This window comes from Neovison vison, chromosome 8 (genome assembly GCF_020171115.1).
Source record: "Neovison vison isolate M4711 chromosome 8, ASM_NN_V1, whole genome shotgun sequence".
Lineage (NCBI taxonomy): Eukaryota > Metazoa > Chordata > Mammalia > Carnivora > Mustelidae > Neogale > Neogale vison.
In genome coordinates this window covers 44,794,072-44,818,531 of record NC_058098.1, presented here as the reverse complement: position 1 = coordinate 44,818,531, position 24,460 = coordinate 44,794,072, and the positions used below count along the sequence as shown (strand labels likewise).

At 41.8% G+C, this 24,460-nt stretch overlaps 1 protein-coding gene across 1 annotated transcript; it reads left to right on the top strand.

The window, feature by feature from the left end:
- Positions 1 to 1,246: 1,246 nt before the first annotated feature.
- CRNKL1 (crooked neck pre-mRNA splicing factor 1) lies at positions 1,247 to 23,118 on the top strand. The gene is made up of 14 exons (XM_044263544.1): positions 1,247 to 1,398; positions 2,755 to 2,907; positions 3,985 to 4,076; positions 4,892 to 5,050; positions 5,505 to 5,671; positions 13,480 to 13,658; positions 14,822 to 14,992; positions 16,513 to 16,704; positions 17,642 to 17,701; positions 18,410 to 18,490; positions 19,512 to 19,751; positions 20,932 to 21,033; positions 21,501 to 21,749; positions 22,764 to 23,118. Exons 1-14 carry the CDS (start codon positions 1,348 to 1,350, stop codon positions 22,929 to 22,931), a joined length of 2,064 nt encoding a protein of 687 aa, XP_044119479.1. The 5' UTR covers positions 1,247 to 1,347; the 3' UTR covers positions 22,932 to 23,118.
- Positions 23,119 to 24,460: the final 1,342 nt, after the last annotated feature.

Here is a 24,460-nt window from a genome sequence, read left to right as displayed (position 1 = left end):
ACAGGTCATTAAATTCCACAGAATGTGTAACACCAAGAGTGAACGCTAATGTTAACTTGTGAACTTTGGGTGATAATGTTTTACTGTTAGGTTCATCAACTATAATAAATGTGATAAATGTTGGGGAAAGGGGAATGACAGGCGTGAGAAACAAGAATTCTCTGTACCTTCATTCAACTTCTCTGTGAGCCTAAAAGTACCATTTTAAAAAGTCCTTTTTTTTTTTTTAATTCGCTTAACCATTTGCTTGCATATAATTAACTTTTGTTTTGAAGACAGGTCAAGAATTACACCGGCTTGGGGTGCCTGGGTGACTCAGTGGGTTAAATCTCTGCCTTGATCTCTGCCTTCGGCTCTGAGATCAGAGTCCTGGGATGGAGCCCCACACAGGGCTCTCTGCTTGGCGGGGAGCCTGCTTCCCCCCCACCACGCTCTGGCTGCCTCTGGCTGCCTCTGCCTACTTGTGATCTTTCTCTCTCTCTGTCAAATAAATAAATAAAATCTTAAAAAAAAAAAAAAAAGAATTACACCAGCTCACATTTATGAAGCACTTTACATAGATTTTCTCTTTTATGCTGATGAAATAGATACTATTATTTTGGTCTCATAACTAAGGACATCAGGGTTAACAGATTTACGTAATTAAGGCACATTCACAGAATATTTAAACATCTGTTTATCTGACCACAAGGGTGGCTTATTTGCTAGTACTCTGATCTTTTCTTTTCACTTTTTTCTATTATCTGGCTTTAAAATACCTTCTGTTATTTCTAATTAAAAGCCTTAAGAGTTTATTTGTGCACAACTGTCCAGAAAAGAAGACCACAGAGACTAAAAAGCCCAGAATGTAACGTGTCGCTGGGACACCTAGGGACGCTGCAGCTCCGCCCTTAGCATGCTGGGAAAGGTAGTTTTCTGGCCAGCTTCTCCCCCCCCCCTCCCCGCCCCCTACCGGAGCCTCCGGATCCGAGCTTTGTTCTTATTCCCCTTCCCCGGCGCCACGGTTTGACCAACCCACCTGTCCACGCAGGTCCTCCTAGCTCCGGAGACTGACCTGGGGATGAGCCCCTGATGCCCTGGACCCTGTCCCCGCGTCCCTCTCGGGCGGGGCAGCTCTGCCCCACCTGCAACTCTGAGACACGGCGCTCGGAGGAGGACGCTCAGCCCGGTTACCACAGAAACGAAGTTGCCTGCGTCACCGCGCGTGCGGGAAGTCAAAGGTCATACTCGCTAATTCCGCTTCCTGTTCCGGGATCTCGCTTGTTGTCAGAAAGCTTTCGGGGTTCCAGCCAGCCCTCGGGGCCTTTTTCTGGAGTCTAGGTTGGCGCGAGGTCCGCTGCTGCAGCCATGGCGGCCTCCACCGCGGCCGGGAAGCAGAGGATTCCCAAAGTAGCCAAGGTAGGAGACCGCCAGCGGCTTTGAGGGAGGAGGCCCTGAAAAGGGGCTTGTCCCAGCCTGCTTCGGCTCGCGGCGAGAAAGTGTGGTGCCTGGAGCGGTTCTACCCCATGTGGGCCAAGGGGAAGGAGGAGGGGAAGGGTCAGCTAGTGGTGGGGTGCAGGCTTCTGTCACCCCGGGGCAATCCCCGCGTTGACGTGGCCTTCGTCCTAGGACGTGTTTTGCTGGGGGAGAAGTAGGGTCACACGGCAGAAATTAGGCAGTGCGCTAGGCGCTGGGGAACTATGGTCTAATGCGGGCGATGTGCGGCATTCACTTAAGACACGAGTCCATATAAAATTGCAGTCTTGCCAAATGCTAGTGAGGCAGCGTAGACTATGTTGTGGAATAATGAGGGTTGTGTGAGGGGTCCCTGCAGAGTAAACTTTGCTGAGGAAGTGATGTTTAAACTGACACTTGATGGCTGACTAGGAGTTAGCCCAGCTGAGAGTGGAAGGAATGAGGGGGCATGGATTGTGTTGTGGCATTAATTTAATTAAACAATAAATTTGACGTTATCTGATATTTCCATAGGTGGCTGATCCTTAGTGTTTTATGTGACAGGTTTTGTCCCAAACCTTTTCAGATGCCCTCACTCTAGTGTGTTTCTCCAGCCCAGGTGGCTCTCTTGAGCTTGTCCTTGTCATATCCATTTAGATAACTCCCAGAGATAATTAATATAAGTCCCATAGCACAATGTCTGTGATTACATATGAGCCATCATCATTATTAACAACTCATCCCACACATAATATTGAACAATTAATATTTCTTATAATTCAATTCCATAAATTTTTTAAGATTTTATCTATTATCTATTTTAGAAAGAGAGCACATAAGCAGGGGGAGCAGCAGAGGACAGCACAGCACTAAGTCTTAAAGAAGCTTATGGCCTAATACAGGAATTTACTGAATATTGCCTTTGACTTGACATGCTATGGAAGAAACAAATGCAATCTGAGGCATTATTGAAAAATTCTTTAAATACAAGTTGCAACCCTAGAAGAGATATAGCATACATCTTGATAAAACAAAACCTCTAGTGAGAATTTTACCTAACCAGCTTCAGAGTTTATTGTTATACTAATCTAAAAATCTACTATTTTTGCTACCTTTTCTCTTAATACTTAGCTATGACTTTGTAATAAATACCATGCATAAGATTTTGTTTAGCTTCATAGAGAAATGAAAACCTGTTCTACAAAGAGAGCATCTTGTAATAATACTTAGAAAGTTTGCATCCTAAAAAATGTTTCTTTGCTTCCTAAACCTTGTGTGATGAGCATCTACTAAGAATGAAAATATCTTCTGTCTTAAAAGGTGAAAAACAAAGCCCCAGCTGAGGTCCAGATAACTGCTGAGCAACTCTTAAGAGAAGCTAAAGAAAGAGAGCTTGAGCTTCTTCCACCTCCACCTCAACAGAAGATCACAGATGAAGAAGAGCTAAATGATTACAAGCTAAGAAAAAGGAAGGTCAGTCAGTTATTTTCCACTCTGTTAATAACATTGCTAGGAATTTATAGGTCAAAATTTGCAAAGTTCCTCATTCGTTAGAGAGGCTGGAAAAGATGAGAATAGGTTAGTGTCTCTAGCCGGATGAGTACTGCAACTTCTGGTTACCAGATAATTGCATTTTGCTGAACTTTAGAAAAAATGCCAGGAGTTATCTTTGAAAGTATAAAGAAATTAAACCTGCCAGAGATCTCATTTTTGGTGCTGAATCAAAGAGGGATGGAAGTTTAAAAAGTGGAATGTCTTGCAACTGGAAGGGGCAGGACTAACAAGGCCACTTGTTATGTACTGTCTCTCTACCACCTTCTGTGGTAGGAATTAAGACTTGGAAAAGAGCCATGAGAAGACTTGGGAATCTGACCTCTTCAGTTACCTCCTGCTTTACCCTAGGATCATCACTTTAGGGCAATTTTTTTTTTCTTTAAAGATTTTATTTATTATTTTGAGAGAGAGAGCACGCGCCTGTGTTTTAGCAGGGGGAGGGGCAGAGGGAGAGAGAATCTTAAGTGGTCTCCACACTTATGGCTCATGGGGCTCAGTCTTACAATCGTGAGGTCACAACCTGAGCCGAAATCAAGAATCAGATGCTTAACCGACTTAGCTATCTGGGTGCCCCTAGGGCAATTTTAAACCACTAGCCCTGTTGTATGTACTTAACAGTGATGTTCAAAGAGTGATGTGTGAAATTCTGAGACATTAACAAGAGGACTGAAATAGTCAAAAACATCTTCCTACTAGGAACAAGTATTGAGTATATTAAAGTATTAGTTACTAGCAATAAGAGAAAATATCAACAAGTCTGCTAGTAATTCTTCATATCTAAAGTTTTTCTCTTTGTTTGCATGTAAGACTTTAAAGAAATACCTGAGATTGTAACCTACATTGGTGAGTGTCTTGTTTCTCAAGAATTCTAGGATGTAATTTCTCCTAAATAAAAATGAAATGAATAAACGTTTTAGAGCAGGATTTAATAGGCAAAGGATGGTGTCATTTTTACTTACTTTCCCCCTCAATTTGACCCATTTTCTCTTCCTCCAGACTTTTGAAGATAACATAAGAAAAAACAGGACTGTGATTAGTAACTGGATAAAATATGCACAATGGGAAGAGAGTCTAAAGGAGATTCAGAGGTAAAATTGCTGAGTGTATAATTTCATATGTAAAGATGTCCTAAGTTAAGAGACAAAAGAAGTAGAAGAAGTTAAGCACAAGTGAAAGAGTGTGCCTCTGTTAGGAATTTTCCACATTGTTCCGTGGAAGCCTAGGGTTCCCTTGAGGAGCCCCACCGGCACTGTGGTAGATGAGTCCTGCGGGGAGCGGCCAGGGAGACACTGCAGGTGGGTCTTGCTTGCATCACACACTACAGACAGAGAAGCGCACTTTCTTCTGCTTTCTCTGTATTGGTGTTTTTTTTTTGTTTTTTTTTTAATAAAAATTGTTCCCTGGAAGCCAGTGGCCAACAAGATAAAGGTCACATCCTGGCCCTTCCTATTGCCCAGGCCTGCATTTTCCTGACGTACCCACTGCCCCCTCTGTGCGTGTGTACCAGCCACTCTCTGAACACATCGTGTCTCCTTACTCTAAACTAGGCTATTCTCCCTGCCTGCAATGAGAACTCCTCCCTACCCACCGAGGCCTCTGGAGCTTTCCTCACCTTCATAACTCTGGAGTTACCTCCTGCTTAGCTGTTTGCACCAGACGTTATTTCTTCCCTTTCGCTTCCTTGTGTAAATGTTGACTAACGTTTACCATATCTTAATGAAATACGTGCATGTCTAGCTTCCTGTGAGAGTTTGTAAGCTTCCTGAAAACATGTCTTTTCTTATGTTCAGAACCTGGCTTACGGAGGACACATGATAAAATAGGGTACTGCAGATGGTTTGAGATAGTTGCCCCAGGTGTGGTATGTACTGCTTTTGATAGCCTCCAATTCTGGCTTTTTAAGGGCTCGATCCATATACGAACGTGCTTTAGATGTAGACTACCGAAATATTACACTCTGGCTGAAATATGCAGAAATGGAAATGAAGAATCGCCAGGTCAACCATGCCCGAAATATCTGGGACCGGGCCATAACAACTCTGCCTCGAGTCAACCAGTTCTGGTAAGTTTCTGATCTGCCAGAGCAGCTTTCTGTAGGCTAGGGAAGTGCTGCATTTTTGTGTTTTTATTTTATTTACGTTGTTGCTGTCACATACATTTAATTTACATTTTACTTTTTCTTTAAATGTACTGTAAGTAGTTTTTAATGTCCTGTAGTATATTAAGTCATAATCACTACATGTACTAGCTGTGCAATCAAAACTAAGATTTGGGTTACAATCTTTTTTGCATAAGAAACTTATTGTTGAACTAAGCAATTTTTAAGAAAAATATGTCTTTATTTCCTGTGGTTGATCCTTCTATTTGATAAGAAAACATGATCGATTTAACCTCTGGGGAAGATAAAGCCCTAAGTCCTCACATTTAACAAAGTTAGAACTACACAGTGCCAAAGATCATTTTTTCCCCTAAGTCATTTTGACCATGACCAATGTTTGAGGATGATTTTGTTAAAGGTACAAATACACGTATATGGAGGAGATGTTGGGAAACATTGCTGGCGCCCGGCAGGTGTTTGAGCGCTGGATGGAATGGCAGCCTGAGGAGCAAGCCTGGCACTCCTACATCAACTTCGAGCTGCGATACAAAGAGGTGGACCGGGCCCGCACCATTTATGAACGCTATATCCTTTGAGTGAGTCTGACTGGTGCCGTTACTGTGCTGGGTGCTACTCCTCCCAGGGAGGTATGGTCATGGTTTGGACATAGGAACAGCATGGAGCATGGAGTTAGGAGGGCAGCATAGTGTAGTGCAGCAGGCACCAGGGCCAGTTGGATGGGTGTGAGTCCCTTCTGTGGCACCTGTTGAGGGACAGCCTGGGACAGGTTCCCTCACACTTCCAAACCTTGTTTATTCCTTTATAAAACAATCAAATCTACCAAGAAGAGCTGTTTTTAGGATTTAAGATAATCTGTATAGGGGTGGGTGTGTGGGTGTGTGTATACACATATCTCCCTTAGGAGCAATGATTTGGTATTTGCTAATTAAGTGACCTCATAGAACATAACTACCAGGAAAAACAAGCATCAACTTTATTGTGCAATTTTTTTTACAATTTATTTATTTTCAGAAAAACAGTATTCATTATTTTTTCACCACACCCAGTGCTCCATGCAAGCCATGCCCTCTACAATACCCACCACCTGGTACCCCAACCTCCCACCCCCCCGCCACTTCAAACCCCTCAGATTGTTTTTCAGAGTCCATAGTCTCTCATGGTTCATCTCCCCTTCCAATTTACCCAAAAGCACATATCCTCCCCAATGTCCATAACCCTACCCCCCTTCTCCCAACCCCCCTCCCCCCAGCAACCCACAGTTTGTTTCGTGAGATTAAGAGTCACTTATGGTTTGTCTCCCTCCCTATCCCATCTTGCTTCATGGATTCTTCTCCTACCCACTTAAGCCCCCATGTTGCATCACCACTTCCTCATATCAGGGAGATCATATGATAGTTGTCTTTCTCTGCTTGACTTATTTCGCTAAGCATGATACGCTCTAGTGCCATCCATGTTGTCGCAAATGGCAAGATTTCGTTTCTTTTGATGGCTGCATAGTATTCCATTGTGTATATATACCACATCTTCTTGATCCATTCATCTGTTGATGGACATCTAGGTTCTTTCCATAGTTTGGCTATTGTGGACATTGCTGCTATAAACATTCGGGTGCACGTGCCCCTTTGGATCACTACGTTTATCTTTAGGGTAAATACCCAGTAGTGCAATTGCTGAGTCATAGGGCAGTTCTATTTTCAACATTTTGAGGAACCTCCATGCTGTTTTCCAGAGTGGTTGCACCAGGTTGCATTCCCAACAACAGTGTAGGAGGGTTCCCCTTTCTCCGCATCCTCGCCAGCATCTGTCATTTCCTGATTGTTGATTTTAGCCATTCTGACTGGTGTGAGGTGATATCTCATTGTGGTTTTGATTTGTATTTCCCTGATGCCGAGTGATATGGAGCACTTTTTCATGTGTCTGTTGGCCATCTGGATGTCTTCTTTGCAGAAACGTCTGTTCATGTCCTCTGCCCATTTCTTGATTGGATTATTTGTTCTTTGGGTGTTGAGTTTGTTAAGTTCTTTATAGATTTTGGACACTAGTCCTTTATCTGATATGTCATTTGCAAATATCTTCTCCCATTCTGTCAGTTGTCTTTTGATTTTGTTAACTGTTTCCTTTGCTGTGCAAAAGCTTTTGATCTTGATGAAATCCCAATAGTTCATTTTTGCCTTTGCTTCCCTTGCCTTTGGCGATGTTCCTAGGAAGATGTTGCTGCGGCTGAGGTCGAAGAAGTTGCTGCCTGTGTTCTCCTCAAGGATTTTGATGGATTCCTTTCTCATATTGAGGTCCTTAATCCGTTTTGAGTCTATTTTTGTGTGTGATGAAATGAAATGGTCCAATTTCATTTTTCTGCACGTGGCTGTCCAATTTTCCCAACACCATTTATTAAAGAGGCTGTCTTTTTTCCATTGGACATTCTTTCCTTTGTCAAAGATTAGTTGACCATAGAGTTGAGGGTCTATTTCTGGGCTCTCTGTTCTGTTCCATTGATCTATGTGTCTGTTTTTGTGCCAGTACCATGCTGTCTTGATGATGACAGCTTTGTAATAGAGCTTGAAGTCCGGAATTGTGATGCCACCAACTTTGGCTTTCTTTGTCAATATCCGTTTGGCTATTCGAGGTCTTTTCTGGTTTCATATAAATTTTAGAATTATTTGTTCCATTTCTTTGAAAAAGATGGATGGTACTTTGATAGGAATTGCATTAAATGTGTAGATTGCTTTAGGTAGCATAGACATTTTCACAATATTTATTCTTCCAATCCAGGAGCATGGAACATTTTTCCATTTCTTTGTGTCTTCCTCAATTTCTTTCATGAGTACTTTATAGTTTTCTGAGTATAGATTCTTAGCCCCTTTGGTTAGGTTTATTCCTAGGTATCTTATGGTTTGGGGTGCAATTGTAAATGGGAATGACTCCTTAATTTCTCTTTCTTCTGTCTTGTTGTTGGTGTAGAGAAATGCAACTGATTTTTGTGCATTGATCTTATATCCTGACACTTTACTGAATTCCTGTACAAGTTCTAGCAGTTTTGGAGTGGAGTCTTTAGGGTTTTCCACATAGAGTATCATATCATCTGCAAAGAGTGATAGCTTGACTTCTTCTTTGCCGATTTGGATGCCTTTAATTTCCTTTTGTTGTCTGATTGCTGAGGCTAGGACTTCTAGTACTATGTTGAATAGCAGTGGTGATAATGGACATCCCTGCCGTGTTCCTGACCTTAGTGGAAAAGCTTTCAGTTTTTCTCCATTGAGAATGATATTTGCGGTGGGTTTTTCATAGATGACTTTGATGATATTGAGGTATGTGCCCTCTATCCCTACACTTTGAAGAGTTTTGTTCAGGAAGGGATGCTGTACTTTGTCAAATGCTTTTTCAGCATCTATTGAGAGTATCATATGGTTCTTGTTCTTTCTTTTATTGATGTGTTGTATCACATTGACTGATTTGCGGATGTTGAACCAACCTTGCAGCCCTGGGATAAATCCCACTTGGTCGTGGTGAATAATCCTTTTAATGTACTGTTGAATCCTATTGACTAGTATTTTGGTGAGAATTTTCGCATCTGTGTTCATCAAGGATACTGGTCTATAGCTCTCTTTTTTGATGGGATCCTTGTCTGGTTTTGGGATCAAGGTGATGCTGGCCTCATAAAATGTGTTTGGAAGTTTTCCTTCCATTTCTATTTTTTGGAACAGTTTCAGGAGAATAGGAATTAGTTCTTCTTTAAATGTTTGGTAGAATTCCCCCGGGAAGCCGTCTGGCCCTGGGCTTTTGTTTGTTTGGAGATTTTTAATGACTGTTTCAATCTCCTTACTGGTTATGGGTCTGTTCAGGCTTTCTATTTCTTCCTGGTTCAATTTTGGTAGTTTATATGTTTCTAGGAATGCATCCATTTCTTCCAGATTGTCAAATTTGTTGGCGTAGTGTTGCTCAATGTTCTTATAATAGTTTGTATTTCTTTGGTGTTAGTTGTGATCTCTCCTCTTTCATTCATGATTCTATTTATTTGGGTCCTTTCTCTTTTCTTTTTGATAAGTCTGGCCAGGGGTTTATCAATTTTATTAATTCTTTCAAAGAACCGGCTCCTAGTTTCGTTGATTTGTTCTATTGTTTTTTTGGTTTCTATTTCTTTGATTTCTGCTCTGATCTTTATGATTTCTCTTCTCCTGCTGGGCTTAGGGTTTCTTTCTTGTTCTTTCTCCAGCTCCTTTAGGTGTAGGGTTAGGTTGTGTACCTGAGACCTTTCTTGTTTCTTGAGAAAAGCTTGTACCGCTATATATTTTCCTCTCAGGACTGCCTTTGTTGTGTCCCATAGATTTTGAACCGTTGTATTTTCATTATCATTTGTTTCCATGATTTTTTTCAATTCTTCTTTAATTTCCCGGTTGACCCATTCCTTCTTTAGAAGGGTGCTGTTTAGTCTCCATGTATTTGGGTTCTTTCCAAACTTCCTCTTGTGGTTGAGTTCTAGCTTCAGAGCATTGTGGTCTGAAAATATGCAGGGAATGATCCCAATCTTTTGATACCGGTTGAGTCCTGATTTAGGACCGAGGATGTGATCTATTCTGGAGAATGTTCCATGTGCACTAGAGAAGAATGTGTATTCGGTTGCTTTGGGATGAAATGTTCTGAATATATCTGTGATGTCCATCTCATCCAGTGTATCATTTAAGGCCTTTATTTCCCTGTTGATCTTTTGCTTGGATGATCTGTCCATTTCAGTGAGGGGAGTGTTAAAGTCCCCTACTATTATTGTATTATTGTTGATGTGTTTCTTTGATTTTGTTATTAATTGGTTTATATAGTTGGCTGCTCCCACATTGGGGGCATAGATATTTAAAATTGTTAGATCTTCTTGTTGGACAGATCCTTTGAGTATGATAGAGTGTCCTTCCTCATCTCTTATTATAGTCTTTGGCTTAAAATCTAATTGATCTGATATAAGGATTGCCACTCCTGCTTTTTTCTGATGTCCATTAGCATGGTAAATTCTTTTCCACCCCCTCACTTTAAATCTGGAGGTGTCTTCGGGCTTAAAATGAGTTTCTTGGAGGCAACATATAGGTGGGTTTTGTTTTTTTATCCATTTTGATACCCTGTTTCTTTTGATTGGGGCATTTAGCCCATTAACATTCAGGGTAACTATTGAGAGATATGATTTTAGTGCCATTGTATTGCCTGTAAGGTGACTGTTACTGTATATTGTCTCTGTTCCTTTCTGATCTACCACTTGTAGGCTCTCTCTTTGCTTAGAGGACCCCTTTCAGTATTTCCTGTAGAGCTGGTTTGGTGTTTGCAAATTCTTTCAGTGTTTGTTTGTCCTGGAAGCTTTTAATCTCTCCTTCTATTTTCAATGATAGCCTAGCTGGATATAGTATTCTTGGCTGCATGTTTTTCTCGTTTAGTGCTCTGAAAATATCATGCCAGCTTTTTCTGGCCTGCCAGGTCTCTGTGGATAAGTCAGCTGCAAATCTAATACTTTTACCATTGTATGTTACAGACTTCTTTTCCCGGGCTGCTTTCAGGATTTTCTCTTTGTCACTAAGGCTTGTAAATTTTACTATTAGGTGACAGGGTGTGGGCCTATTCTTATTGATTTTGAGGGGCATTCTCTGAACCTCCTGAATTTTGATGCTCGTTCCCTTTGCCATATTGGGGAAATTCTCCCCAATAATTCTCTCCAGTATACTTTCTGCTCCCCTCTCTCTTTCTTCTTCTTCTGGAATCCCAATTATTCTAATGTTGTTTCGTCTTATGGTGTCACTTATCTCTCGAATTCTCCCCTCATGGTCCAGTAGCTGTTTGTCCCTCTTTTGCTCAGCTTCTTTATTCTCTGTCATTTGGTCTTCTATATCGCTAATTCTTTCTTCTGCCTCATTTATCCTAGCAGTGAGAGCCTCCATTTTTGATTGAACCTCATTAATAGCTTTTTTGATTTCAACTTGGTTAGATTTTAGTCCTTTTATTTCTCCAAAAAGGGCTTTTATATCTCTGGAGAGGGTTTCTCTAATATCTTCCATGCCTTTTTCAAGCCCGGCTAGAACCTTGAGAATTGTCATTTTGAACTCTAGATCTGACATATTACCAATGTCTGTATTGATTAGGTCCCTAGCCTTCGGTACTGCCTCTTGTTCTTTTTTCTGTTGTGAATTTTTCCGCCTTGTCATTTTGTCCAGCTAAGAGTATATGAAGGAGCAAGTAAAATACTAAAAGGGTGGCAACGATCCCAGGAAAATATGCTTTAAGCAAATCAGAAGAGATCCCAAATCGTGAGGGGGGAGAAATCCCCCCTCACGATTGGGTGAGGGATCTCCTCTGATTGGGATCTCTTCTGATTGGGATCTCCCAATCTCTTCCGATGGGATCTCTTCTGATTTGGGGATAAAAAGAGGTTCAAAAATAGACAAAGAAAAAAAAGAAAACAAATAAAAGTATAAAAAAGAAAATATATATATATATATATATTAGATAAACTAGTTAAAAAACGTTAAAAAAGAAAAGGGTAAAAGTTTAAAAAACATTTTAGTGGAAGAAGAGAAAAAAAAATGAAATAGAAAAAAATTAAATTAACTGCAAGACTAAAAAATCACAGGGAGAAAGCCATGAATTCCGTGGTTTGTTTTCTCCTCCTCTGGAATTCTCCTGCTCTCCTTGGTATTGAAACTGCACTCCTTGGTAGGTGAACTTGGTCTTGCCTGGATTTCTTGTTGATCTTCTGGGGGAGGGGCCTGTTGTAGTGATTCTCGTGTCTTTGCCCCAGGCGGAATTGTACATCCCTTACCAGGGGTGGGGCTGAGTGATCCGCTAGGCTTTGCTTTCAGGAGCTTTTGTTCCCTGAGCGCTTTCCGTAGAGTTCTGGAGGACGGGAATACAAATGGCGGCCTCCTGGTGTCTGGCCCATAGGAGCCAAGAGCCCGGGGCCCCGCTCCCCAGTGCACCCTCAGTGAACAGCTCCTAGCAACTCCCGTTTGCCTAACCTCCGGCCGCACTCCGAGCTCACCGAGCCTGCGACCGGTTCAAGGCAACTCCGAGCTGCGAGCTTACTGTTGGCTCTGTCTCTGCAGCCGGCTTTCCCGTTCCAATACCCGCAAGCTCTGCGACACTCAGACACCCCCGATCCTTCTGTGACCCTGCGGGACCTGAGGTCACTCCGACCCCACATGGGCTTCGCCCCGGTTTAGCCTCAGGAGCGATGTCCCTCAGCGGAACAGACTTTAAAGTCCTGATTTTGTGCTCCGTTGCTCCGCCGCTTGCCGGGAGCCGGCCCCTCCCCCCGGGGTCTATCTTCCCGTCACTTTGGATTCACTTCTCTGCCAGTCCTACCTTTCAGAAAGTGGTTGTTTTTCTGTTTCTAGAATTGCTGTTCTTCTTCTCTTCGATCTGTCGATGGATTTGCAGGTGTTTGCAATCTTTAGATAAGCTATCTAGCTGATCTCCTGCTAGCTGAAGTAGTCTCAGCCTGCTACTTCTCCGCCATCTTGACTCCTCCCCTTATTGTGCAATTTTAAGGTCTCTGTGACCTCTGCCCATTATTAATATGATTAGTTTAACAGAAGCTTTTTAAAGCGCTTGTTATATGCTAGACATTGTTGTAAACACTTTATAGATATCAACACTTAATCCTCGGGATAGCCTTGTGGTGTGGGAGCTACTCTAGTATGTGGAATGGGAGACAGGCACGAGTGAGAGGCAGCGTGGCCAGGGTCTCCGGCAGTGATGGAGATGGGTCTCGAACCCAGCAGCAGCCTCAGAGCCTTTGCTTTTAACTTCATTGCCATTTTTGAATGTATTACTACTTTGGAATTAATGATTTCCTTAAACGAGGTAGGTGAAAAATAGATTTTGTTTATTAAGAAATAAAATGGTAGAGGAGTCAAGACATTTTTTTCTTAATCATTAATTGAAATACTGATGTTCTTGAGCCTGTAATACGTAGGTGGCATTTATTGAGCACATTCCTTTGGCTCCAAACTGCTAAGAGCTTTACACATACTTTCCTTCCTTTCAGGTCACTGAGGTTGGGTTAGTATTCTTTTTCTCTGTTTACAGATGATAAAACTGCTTTCTAGACAAGTTAAATGACTTTTCCAGGATACATGGTCAGTAACAGTCTTCAGCTTTTTCATTTCTCCAGACTCCGGTTTGTACCCACTACGGAGATGCCGAGTAAGCCCTGGGGAAAGACGATGAACAAGTCACGGCCCCCTTCATAGGTCACATTTCCGTGGTTCTTCATCTTTGAATGTATTTTATCAACCCTATAGTCGTAGTTTGCATTGTTGGGGGTTTTGATTTTTGTTTGTTTGTTTGTTTGTTTTTTGAAAAGCCTTGTTGTCTTGTGTGGTATTTCCTTAATTCCCCTGAACTTGTCCTCGTGCACCCTGATGTTAAGAACTGGATCAAGTATGCCCGCTTTGAAGAAAAACATGGTTATTTTGCCCACGCACGGAAAGTGTATGAAAGAGCTGTCGAATTCTTTGGAGACGAACATATGGATGAACACCTTTATGTTGCTTTTGCCAAATTTGAAGAAAATCAGAAAGAAGTAAGTACCCTTGAAGAACTCAGTTACATTGCGTAACAGCTTAGGATAGACTACTTGTTGTACACGTTGAATTTAATTCGATTTTCTTACCCACTTAACCTTAGGAAAAATATTTCCAAAATCTCTCAAGGAAAACCTCATACGTCTGTGGCTTAGCTGCAGATTGGGAACTGAGTGATAGGTTGTACTGAAGTTTCCTAATTGTGTTGTGCTTTACTTGAAAATTAAGCCTTTATATCTGTGATAAGAATATTGTGTATAAACTGAGAGTTCTTCATTTGGTCTTCCTCATTAAAGGGTTTTACAGGTAATAAAACTGGAAGACAGAAGTCCAGAGCCCTGAGAACAGAGAACAGAATTTGAAATGGAAACAGATTGCCCCACAAATGAGTTGGTTCTGGTCTTCCATAATATGTATAGAAATAATCCCTTAAAGTAACTTAGATACTGCAGAATTGAGAGAGGTAGGCTGAGGTCCAAATACAGGGTCTTGTATATACCATGGTTAGGACTACAGATACTATTCCAAGGCCAAAGGGAAGTACAAAGGGTTCTAAGCAGAAGAGCAGTAGGATGGGATTTACATTCTAAAGACAGCCTCTAGCTAATCTGTGGAGACTGTATTGTGAAGAACATGGCAAATGTGTAAGCAGGGGAACTGTTGACATGGCCATGGAAGAAATGGAGATGGTGGCGGGGGTGGGAGAGATGGGGAGAAGAGAAGGGCTATGTTCAAGAGGTAGAGGTGGCAGGGCTCTTTGAAGTAGTGAAGTGGGAGATGAGGACAGGAGAGGAATCAAGGAGGACTCCTGGGGCTTGAGGCTTGGGGTTTGAGCAGGTGCACGACAGTAGCTGTTGCTTACTAAGACTGGGAAGACAGAGAGATCCAGGTTTGGGGGTGAGAAGCAGGTCAGTTTGGGACCTATTTAGTCTGAGATGCACAGATGACACCCCACTGGCAGTGTCAGGTAGATCGTATGGAGCTCAAAGGAGAGTGTCAGTGCGCCCTGACAAATACCTCAGCAAGGGGAAGAAAAGTCTTACTTTGGACACTTTGAGACCACAGAATCTAACAAGTAATATATTATGTCATAATTACCTTTCAAGTTGTGGCTCAAGTGAGAGTATTGTGTTGTAGAAGTAATCCTCCCGTCTGCTTTTAGTTCGAAAGGGTACGAGTAATCTACAAGTATGCCCTGGATAGAATTTCAAAGCAGGAGGCCCAAGAACTCTTTAAAAACTATACCATCTTTGAGAAGAAGTTCGGTGATCGACGGGGTATTGAAGACATCATAGTGAGCAAGCGAAGATTCCAGTATGAGGAAGAGGTGAAGGTGAGCATTGGTGCAGACACCAAACCCCGCAGGTGACAGAGATGTGCTGGCCAGCAGCAGCAGCGGTGAAGTGAGGATAGCAAGCGAGGGCTCCCAGGGATCACGCTCTTGTTGACGCATCTGCCATGATTGGTAACCAGTGCAACAGCGGTCAGCAGGGCTTGTAGGAAAGCCAGCAAGCAGAGCTTGGGTTTGTTCTCCCACCCACACGTTGAAAGTCACTGTGTTGGTTGCTGATGGGGCGCCGTAGAACTTGAGCAGAAACTGGGAATCCATGTGAATTCGTCTCTGAAGGTGGAAGAGTCAGAGATTGAGCCCAACAGTTTTCGTACACTACCTTTTAAGTTAAAAGGTAGTAAACAAAACACATACTGTAGATATGGTTTCATTCTTATCTCTTTATTTGATGTACTGTTTTGATTTGAGCTCAAAGATAGTAGCATTTTCCTTCACTGGTCTGCTGTGCATCTAAAAAACTTTGGCTTAGTCAGATGAATTAGGATATGGCCAAAGGACCAAGTCTGGTGTTAAATAGGGTCAGCAAGGTAGCATTCAAGATAAATGACTATTAATTGAGAAGGCAGGTTTCACATTTGTGACCATGGTTCTAATTCTGCTGTAATTTTATTTTATTCTTTATTTTTAAAGTTTTATTTATTTTCCTTTTTTTTTTTTAATTTAAATTCAGTTGACATAATGTTCAGCGATACACTAATTACATATAACACCCAAGGGTCATCACATCACATGCCCTTCTTAATGCCCATCATCCACTGTAATTTCAAATCTAGACATAACGATATGCAATCAGGCATATTAACAAATAGATTTAGGGCGCCTGGGTGGCTCAGTGGGTTAAGCCGCTGCCTTCGGCTCAGGTCATGATCTCAGGGTCCTGGGATCGAGTCCCGCATCGGGCTCTCTGCTCAGCAGGAAGCCTGCTTCCCTCTCTCTCTCTGCCTGCCTCTCCATCTACTTGTGAATTCTCTCTGTCAAATAAATAAATAAAATCTTTAAAAAAAAAAAACAAATAGATTTATTAAAGTAGGCATCTAATTATTGACTAATTACCTTGCGGGGGTGGGGGTTGTATATGAAAGCAGCTTTGCTGTGGGATGCCTGACAAATAGTCTGTCCTCTATGTTCCTCTTTCTTTTCTATTTCTAGAATCTCAGGAATGGTATTTTTTAAGATTTCATTTATTTACTTGAGAGAGAGTATGTGCGCTAGCATGAGTTGGGGGTGGGGCAGAAAGAGAAGACGACTCCTTGCTGAGCGGGGAGCCCAATGTGGGGGCTGGATCCTAGGGCTCTGGGATCATGACCTGAGCCAAAGACAGGCACTGAACTGAGCCATCCAGTGCCCCAGGAATGGTATTTTTAAATGAGATAGGTGCTAAACAGTTGCTAAAATACAGGAAGTCAATTTAGTGTCTTTTTTTTTTTTTTTTTTAACCTCACAGAGTCCAGCAAGTGTAGCTCTTGGTTTGGTTTCTAGTCATTAAACTGTGGTCTTTCTAGGCTAATCCACACAATTATGATGCGTGGTTTGATTACCTACGCTTGGTGGAAAGTGATGCAGAAGCAGAAACTGTTCGAGAAGTCTACGAAAGAGCCATTGCCAATGTGCCACCCATTCAGGAGAAACGGCACTGGAAGCGCTATATCTATCTGTGGGTCAACTACGCACTCTATGAAGAATTGGAGGCCAAGGTAAAAAAGGAATTATGCCTCAGCTCTTGTTGGCTGCCTCCTCCCCAGCTGCTTCACACCCACATGTACACCTCGGCCGTAATGGGTGGTGCTGGTAGGTACTGACAATGGAGTCCAGGAAACAGGAGCCTAATTCTTGATTCGGCAATTACCTATTCTCTGTGCAGCCTTTTAAACTCGGCATTCTGTCATTGGCCCAGGCGAGGTGTTTTTGTTTTGTTGCATTTTGTGTTTAAACTTGAGGCAGAAGATTATCACTTGGAACTTGGAACGATGAGGCAGTCTTTAGCTTATTTTGTATCATTTTCTGAGCTGCCTCCTAAGTAGGGCTCACAGCTGGATGACACTTCTTTGCTTCGAGTAAAGAGCAGGTGGGATTTTCAGAAATTGGTTGTGTATAAATTAATTGGGAAAGACTATCTTTCTGCTGACAGTCTGAAACTATAAAACATCTTTTTTCGGGACGCCTGGGTGGCGCAGTTGGTTAAACGACTGCCTCCGGCTCAGGGCGTGATCCTGGAGTCCCGGGATCGAGTCCCACATCGGGCTCCCAGCTCTATGGGGAGTCTGCTTCTCCCTCTGACCTTCTCCTCGCTCATGCTCTCTCTCACTGTCTCTCTCTCTCAAATAAATAAAATAAAATCTTAAAAAAAAAAAAATTAAAAAAAAAAAAAAAAACATCTTTTTTCTTTCTACTATCAGGCCAGAAGCCTTTCTACAGACAAGCTCTCAGAGATTGATGGCTATCTTGTTGGTTCTTTAACCAAAGTCTGATGGCCACAGGTAGTTCATGTCTGATCATAAATGATGAAATCAGAGTTTGAGAATAGCACCCTGTGAAAACGCTCAGGTTGGGAGTGTACCTTTTTTCTAGTGCAAGCAAAACGAGCATCAGTAACAGACCAGTATTTGGTGAAAATTTCTTATCCTAATACAGGATCCCGAGAGGACAAGACAGGTGTATCAAGCTTCTTTGGAATTAATTCCTCATAAAAAGGTATGTTTGCTTTAAGTGTTCTGTTCCGAAGTGTCAGAATCCTGCTTCTATTACTTGTGAAATAATACTTACTGTTTGAATAGTTGGCTGTACATGGCACCCTGGAAAACCTAAGTGAGAACAAACTGTCTCTTTGCCTCTGAAAACACCTTATAGTCTAGTTGAGAGGACAGCCTGTATTGACAAATGAACAATACAGATAATAATGCAGAAATTCAGAGGTGTGTGGGTAACTGGAATAGACTGAGTAGAAGGAAGAAGATGCACATCAGAGAGCCACAGCATGTGCAGGAAACAATAAACGGGTTTGTTGGCATCCGAGTGAACAGATCTATGCATGGGTGAACTTGCGTGCAAGTTCTGGAAATGGTTGAGACATTATCTCTGCCCTGTTTTCCACATGAGAAACAAGTAGAGATGTTGACCGAACAGAGATGGTGTGTTCTGCTTGCTTACAAGCATACCTGCAAAACAAAACCAATTCTCAGTAGGGGCTGCAGGGCCATGCAGTACAATAAAGAATTTAGATTACTGTTTGTAACTTTTGTGAAATAAACAACCTCATACTTGCTTAAAAACAAGAAAATATGTCTGTCCTAGTTCTGAATATTTAGGGAAATCTAATTGCATGTGGCCTTTTATTAAATTTTTAGCTTTAGTGTAATTGAAACAACTCTTTTAGATGTGTTTTGTGCTTTTGTTTTCTAGTTCACATTTGCCAAGATGTGGTTACTATATGCACAATTTGAAATAAGACAGAAGAATTTACCATTTGCCAGAAGAGCTTTGGTAAGTAAAGAAAGGACCACGGGGTGCCTCAGTGGCTTGGTCGGTTGACCGTCTGACTCTTGATTTCAGCTCAGGTCATGATCTCAGGGTCATGAGATCGAGCCCCTCGTTGGGCTCCCCGCTAAGCACAGAGTCTGCTTGGAAGTCTCTGTCTCTGCCCCTCTCCCTGTGCTTGCGTGTGCATGCTCTCATTCTCTCTCTCTTAAATAAATAAATAAAATCTTGGGAGGAAAAATAAGGATCAAGATCATCACTGACGTCTTTGAGAAGGAAATTAATTCTTAGTGTTTATAAGTTGGACAGTTCCTACTAAGAATGCGACAGAAGTATTCTGCCTTTATAACTGAGATGTTATAAAGTGTCAGAAAATGCATGGCCTTTGAAAAAAAAACGGGTGATAATATTTAAATTACTCTATTTTAACATTGGAAGCTTTATCTGTAGCTGCCAGTTACCAGATCTTTTCTCAGACTGGAAAGATCTGACATTAGATCACATTAGATCTAATTCCGCTCTTGAGTAGAATCATCTTGTGCAAACCCTGGGGGTATTACGTGCACCTTCCCCTTAACAGCTGTTCTAAAGTCTCTTAATAAGATCAAGTGCTGTTTAAATGCAGATGTCCTTCTGTAAGCCACTCTTGCCCTGGCTGTGGGCAGTGAGGCAGTTTTTGTTCTGTGATCACCACTTTATTTATGGGAGGTTTCATCCGCCTGACATCCATATTTCCTAGGTGCTCCTGAGAAACTAAGTAAAATCCAGAGGACTCATGCAGACAGTTTTGCAGCCCTCTCTTGCTGAACAGGCACCAGTGGGCACAGGCCCTCTTGACAGCAGGGTGCAGTAGAGGGTTTCCGTTGGCCTTCTGTCAAGAACCAGTGTGGACAGTGTGATACCACAGAGGGAAAGAATGGCTTGCCACGTTCTTCCTCAGCAGAGAACAGCTATTGGGACAGGTCAGCGACATCAGTACACAGGTTGAATCTACATATCACAGTGGTTTGGTCCTTTTATTTTCCAGGGAACTTCCATAGGCAAATGTCCAAAAAACAAGTTATTTAAAGGTTACATAGAATTGGAACTGCAGCTTCGAGAATTTGACAGATGCCGGAAGCTTTATGAAAAGTTCTTGGAATTTGGACCTGAAAATTGTACTTCTTGGATTAAATTTGCGGAATTAGAAACGATCCTCGGTGATATTGAGAGAGCGCGGGCAATCTACGAGTTAGCTATCAGTCAGCCACGCTTAGACATGCCAGAGGTGAGACTCTCGAAATGAATATTTTGTTTTAGAGATTTCCCTAGTATTGCTTTAGATGACCATCTACATGTTGGGCATTTTTGAGTATAAAGATAAACTCACCTGTAGTCTTGTCTTATCAGATTAGTACTTGACTGTTGGGGGGATAGAAGAAGGATGAGAGTGGGAGAAGCAGCCCTCTAGTAGGATACCAGAGCCCAGCAAAGCCCCATGATGATACCAGGATGAGTTGGGATATAATGGGGTGGGTGACTGGCTCTCTTCCTCCCTTCTTCAAATGGAAGGCTAACCTAAAGGGGATGGGACAGGCAAGTACACAGGCAGCAGGCAGCTCTGACTGGAGAACAGAGTGGATGAAGACTGAGACTGCACATCCCCAGATTCTTCTGGCACAGTTTTTCCGAGATGGGGTCAGCAAAAGAAGCTCTACACTAGCATATTCCTGAAATTAAACTGCCACTGTCCTGGCCTGAGACCTGAAATTGTCCCTTCCCTATTTAAACTTAAGCCACAAGGTGGCGCCAAACCACAGCTAAGACCTGTTTAAGAGCCACTGAACTCACCCAGCCTTTTTGTTAGTCTTGACCTGATGTGACTCTGCATCTATGGCTTGGATCCCTCAAGCTGCATTAGGGCTGGTCTTTACGTAAAATGGTTCTATCAGTTGGCCTCAGCTCCCAGGCATCCGGGCCACATGTTACTCCATCCTTGTTCCCTGACAGGCAGCACCTAACAGGTACGCTGTTTACTGAATAGTTGTTGAAGTGAACTCAGCCCTATCAAGGAATTTACAGTAGAGGTAAGAAGAGTATATCCTGGCTAATCTAGGCATGTCTTCTCCTGGCAGAGTCAATTGTGTGTGATAGGATCATGGCAGTATCTGGGAGATTTGGCAAGTCTCTTGAGCTTTTCTTGATAAGTCCAGCATTGAAAAACTCTGAAAGAAAATCCAGAGATGAATCCAGAGACTTGTATCTCATAATGTAGGATGGTAGCCAAGTTTTGGCCAGCTTGTAAATGCCAGTGTGTTTACTGTCTCGATTTTGCCTGTACTTTAATTGTTCATAGAAGTCCTAGGTTCCTGGATGTCCTAGGTTAGAATGGTAGTTAAGCTCAGCTTTGGATAGGGACATGTTGCTCTTTAAATGTCAAGCCTGACTTACTAAGTTCTCTTTCTTAGGTGCTTTGGAAATCGTATATCGATTTTGAAATTGAACAGGAAGAAACGGAGAGAACACGAAATCTTTACCGAAGATTGCTTCAGCGAACACAACATGTTAAGGTACCCTGCACTCTGTTGATCTTTGATTTTGCCTAAATGAGCAGTCCTGAAGGAACACCATATTTCTGTATTTTAAGTGTTTTGGGGTGTGTGTGTGTGTGTGTGTGTGTTTCAATGCTTTTCCTGCTTTTAGAAAAGAGCCCATGAGTCTCAGAGGACTTTGGAATATAAAGCTTATACCAGGTCAGTATTTATACTGCATAGGAGTAACTTAAATATCACAGGATTGAATAAAAAGTTAAACTCTTTTCAGGATTTTAAGACCATTTCAAACACCTAATTGGATATAGAAATAGACTATAATTCAGTAATTCAGCATTATTGAAACATATAATCATTATGTTCTTTGGAATACTACAGATGAACACATTAGTATGTTCAGATGTCCTTAACTAGAAATTAGCATGATTACATGATCATTTCCTGGATGCCATGGTTAATTTGCTTCTATAATAATTTTTCTTAAGGTATGGATCAGCTTTGCCCAGTTTGAGCTGTCTTCAGGGAAAGAAGGAAGTTTGGCTAAATGCAGACAAATTTATGAAGAGGCTAACAAAACCATGAGGAACTGTGAAGAAAAGGAAGAGAGACTAATGTTGCTGGAATCATGGCGAAGCTTTGAAGATGAATTTGGAACAGTATCAGATAAGGAGAGAGTAGACAAACTCATGCCAGAGAAAGTCAAGAAGAGAAGAAAGGTCCAGGCTGATGATGGGGTAAGAACTGAGACCCTGGAGCTGGTCATCTCATGTCAGATGAGCACTTTCTACTTGTAAGTGCCATATGTACAATCTGAGCATCGGAGCAGGCAACCTGGCTACTATGGAAACAGAGCAGGGTGTATAGTCCACCCAGGGGTGGAGATGGGAGACAATTGGCAAAGATTGATTCTAGGGGCTGCATGAAGTGTGGTATTTCTGGAGCATTAAGCAGGAGGTCAGAATAGAGGAAAATGAAACTCAGCTTTTAGGTAGAACCCAAGCTAGAGACTTTGTAAGCTATAGGGAGGCTCTTATACACAAAGTGACATGACCCGATGGCTGGTGTCAGTAGGCATACTCCAAGGGCTTAGATCAGAGGAGGACCTGTCAGGAAGCTGTTGTAAGCAGAGCAAATGAAAGCTGGAATTAGAGCAGTGTTTAGGAAGCCAAATCAGTGACCAGTTTGAGGTGGGGCTGTTAAGGGCAGGGAGTCAGAATAACAGTGCACAGATTTATGACTTTTGCTAGTAAGTATTAAGTCTTTAAAAATTTAAAATCTTAGAAAACTACAAGATGGAGGTGGAGATACAGAATATCTTGGTTGGCTAGAGAGGACCTGTGCTTTAATCTTCAGGCTTTTTCCCTGGTTTTTAGCTCTGTGAGCTCCACTTGCAGTAACACCAACCCCAACAGCTACTTTTTCTTTATTCAGTTAACTAACATATGGTATACTGTTGGTTTCAGAGGTAGAGCTCAGTGATTCATCAGTCTTAGGTAACACCCAGTGCTCAGTATATCCCATGCCCTTGTTAATGTCCATCACCCAGTTACTCAGCAGCTACTTGTTCACCCCAGTCTTGCAGGCCCGGCCTTTTTTCTTTCTGTGATGGGCTTTGCTGTTTTATAAATGAACATAAGGAATGCGTCTTGAACTCTCTGGGGTTTTGCAGTGAAAATTCTCCACTTTAACTATAGTGTATTTCAGCTGTCTTTGGCTTATCTTTTAATTGTTCTACTTTTATTCCATAGTCTGATGCAGGCTGGGAAGAGTACTATGATTACATCTTTCCAGAAGATGCTGCCAACCAACCCAACCTCAAGCTCCTGGCCATGGCCAAGCTTTGGAAGAAACAGCAACAGGAAAAGGAGGCTGCTGAGCAAGACCCAGATAAGGACATTGATGAGAGTGAATCCTGATGTTCTTGTTCATATTGATAAACGTTTTATTATTTTTATAAATTAATCATTCAGAACTCTTGTGACTCCATAAGTTTTTGTATATTTCACCATTGGAGTCTTTGATAGCTACTTTCTGAATTATTTTTAAAATGCTCTTACGTTAGTGAGAAGTGGGGGTTGCAAGTAAACTTTTTTAACCACTGGATTTATCTGAGTCCAAACTTTTTTTTTTGTCCACATCACACATTAGGAAATCTAACTGAGGTAATGCCTTCAACTATTTTAGATGGACCTGCACGTTTCAAAGTGTTTTTCGAGAAGTATTCAAGTTACATTCTACAGGAACTTTTTTTTTTTTTAAAGAATTTATTTATTTATTTGACAGAGATCACAAGTAGGCAGAGAGGGAGAGGAGGAAGCAGGCTCCCTGCTGAGCAGAGAGCCCGATGCGGGACTTGATCCCAGGACCCTGGGATCATGACCTGAGCCGAAGTCAGTGGCTTAACCCACTGAGCCACCCAGGCGCCCCTCTACAGGAACTTTTAAAGTGGTTTTTCATGTTTGTCTTCTTCGTAGATACTTAGTGTACTCACCTGAAACTTCTGACTTCTTCACATCTTCAGTCACAGGCTCGAGTTCCATTCCCAGCTGCCACTTCGTTATCTGTAACTTTATCTTTCAGTGCTTCATTCATACGGGCTTCTGCCAACTCATTTTGAGGATTACATTAGAAATCGAATATATCTGGCACATTGTGACTGCTCAGTATAATGTTCATCCCCAGCTACTTTCTTAAACAAATTCAATCTTTGTAGAATTGAATGTGCTTGGATTAATTTAACTTCTAAATATAGTAGCCATATGCTTTTGAAAACACTAGTTGGGAAATAATTTACAGTTACTGTATTTCTGAACAAGGTGTTTTTGTTACCAGGATGTTTTAGTCAGATTTCAGTTATGCTGTAATCAGTTTCCCCAAGTGGTTGAACTCTATAATGGCTTAAAGAATAGTAATACATGTGCTGTGAATAACACTGCCCCCTGCTGCAGTAAATTTGGGAAACCCCAGATTAAGAGTTGAGCCTTGTTAATCCAATCTCTTTACAGTTCAGCTTCTGAGAGCCTTAGATACATTACTGTACAGGATGACCCCTGTAGCAATGCTCGAGTGTTTCCCAACCTTACTGGACAAGGGCGTCCTCTCTACCTGGAGTACCGATAAACATCCCCTAGGACGTTACAGCAGAAAGTAGCTACCGTAATCCAGGATACATTTCACACTTGGTTTAGAACATGTGAAAAACCTAAAGGTAACCAACTATAATGCCAAAAAAGAAAACTTTAAGTAGCACAGAGATAACACATTTGTTGACATATTGCTCATATCCTCAAGCAAAAAATATTTGCCTGATTTGTTTTTTTTCTTGTTTTGTTCACTGCCCAAGCTATTTGACTTGAACTATCATCTTCAAGAGTATTTTTTCAATACTCTTTTTTCAATAGGGCAACTAGCAAATATAGTATTTTCAGACTTAATTGCATAAAAC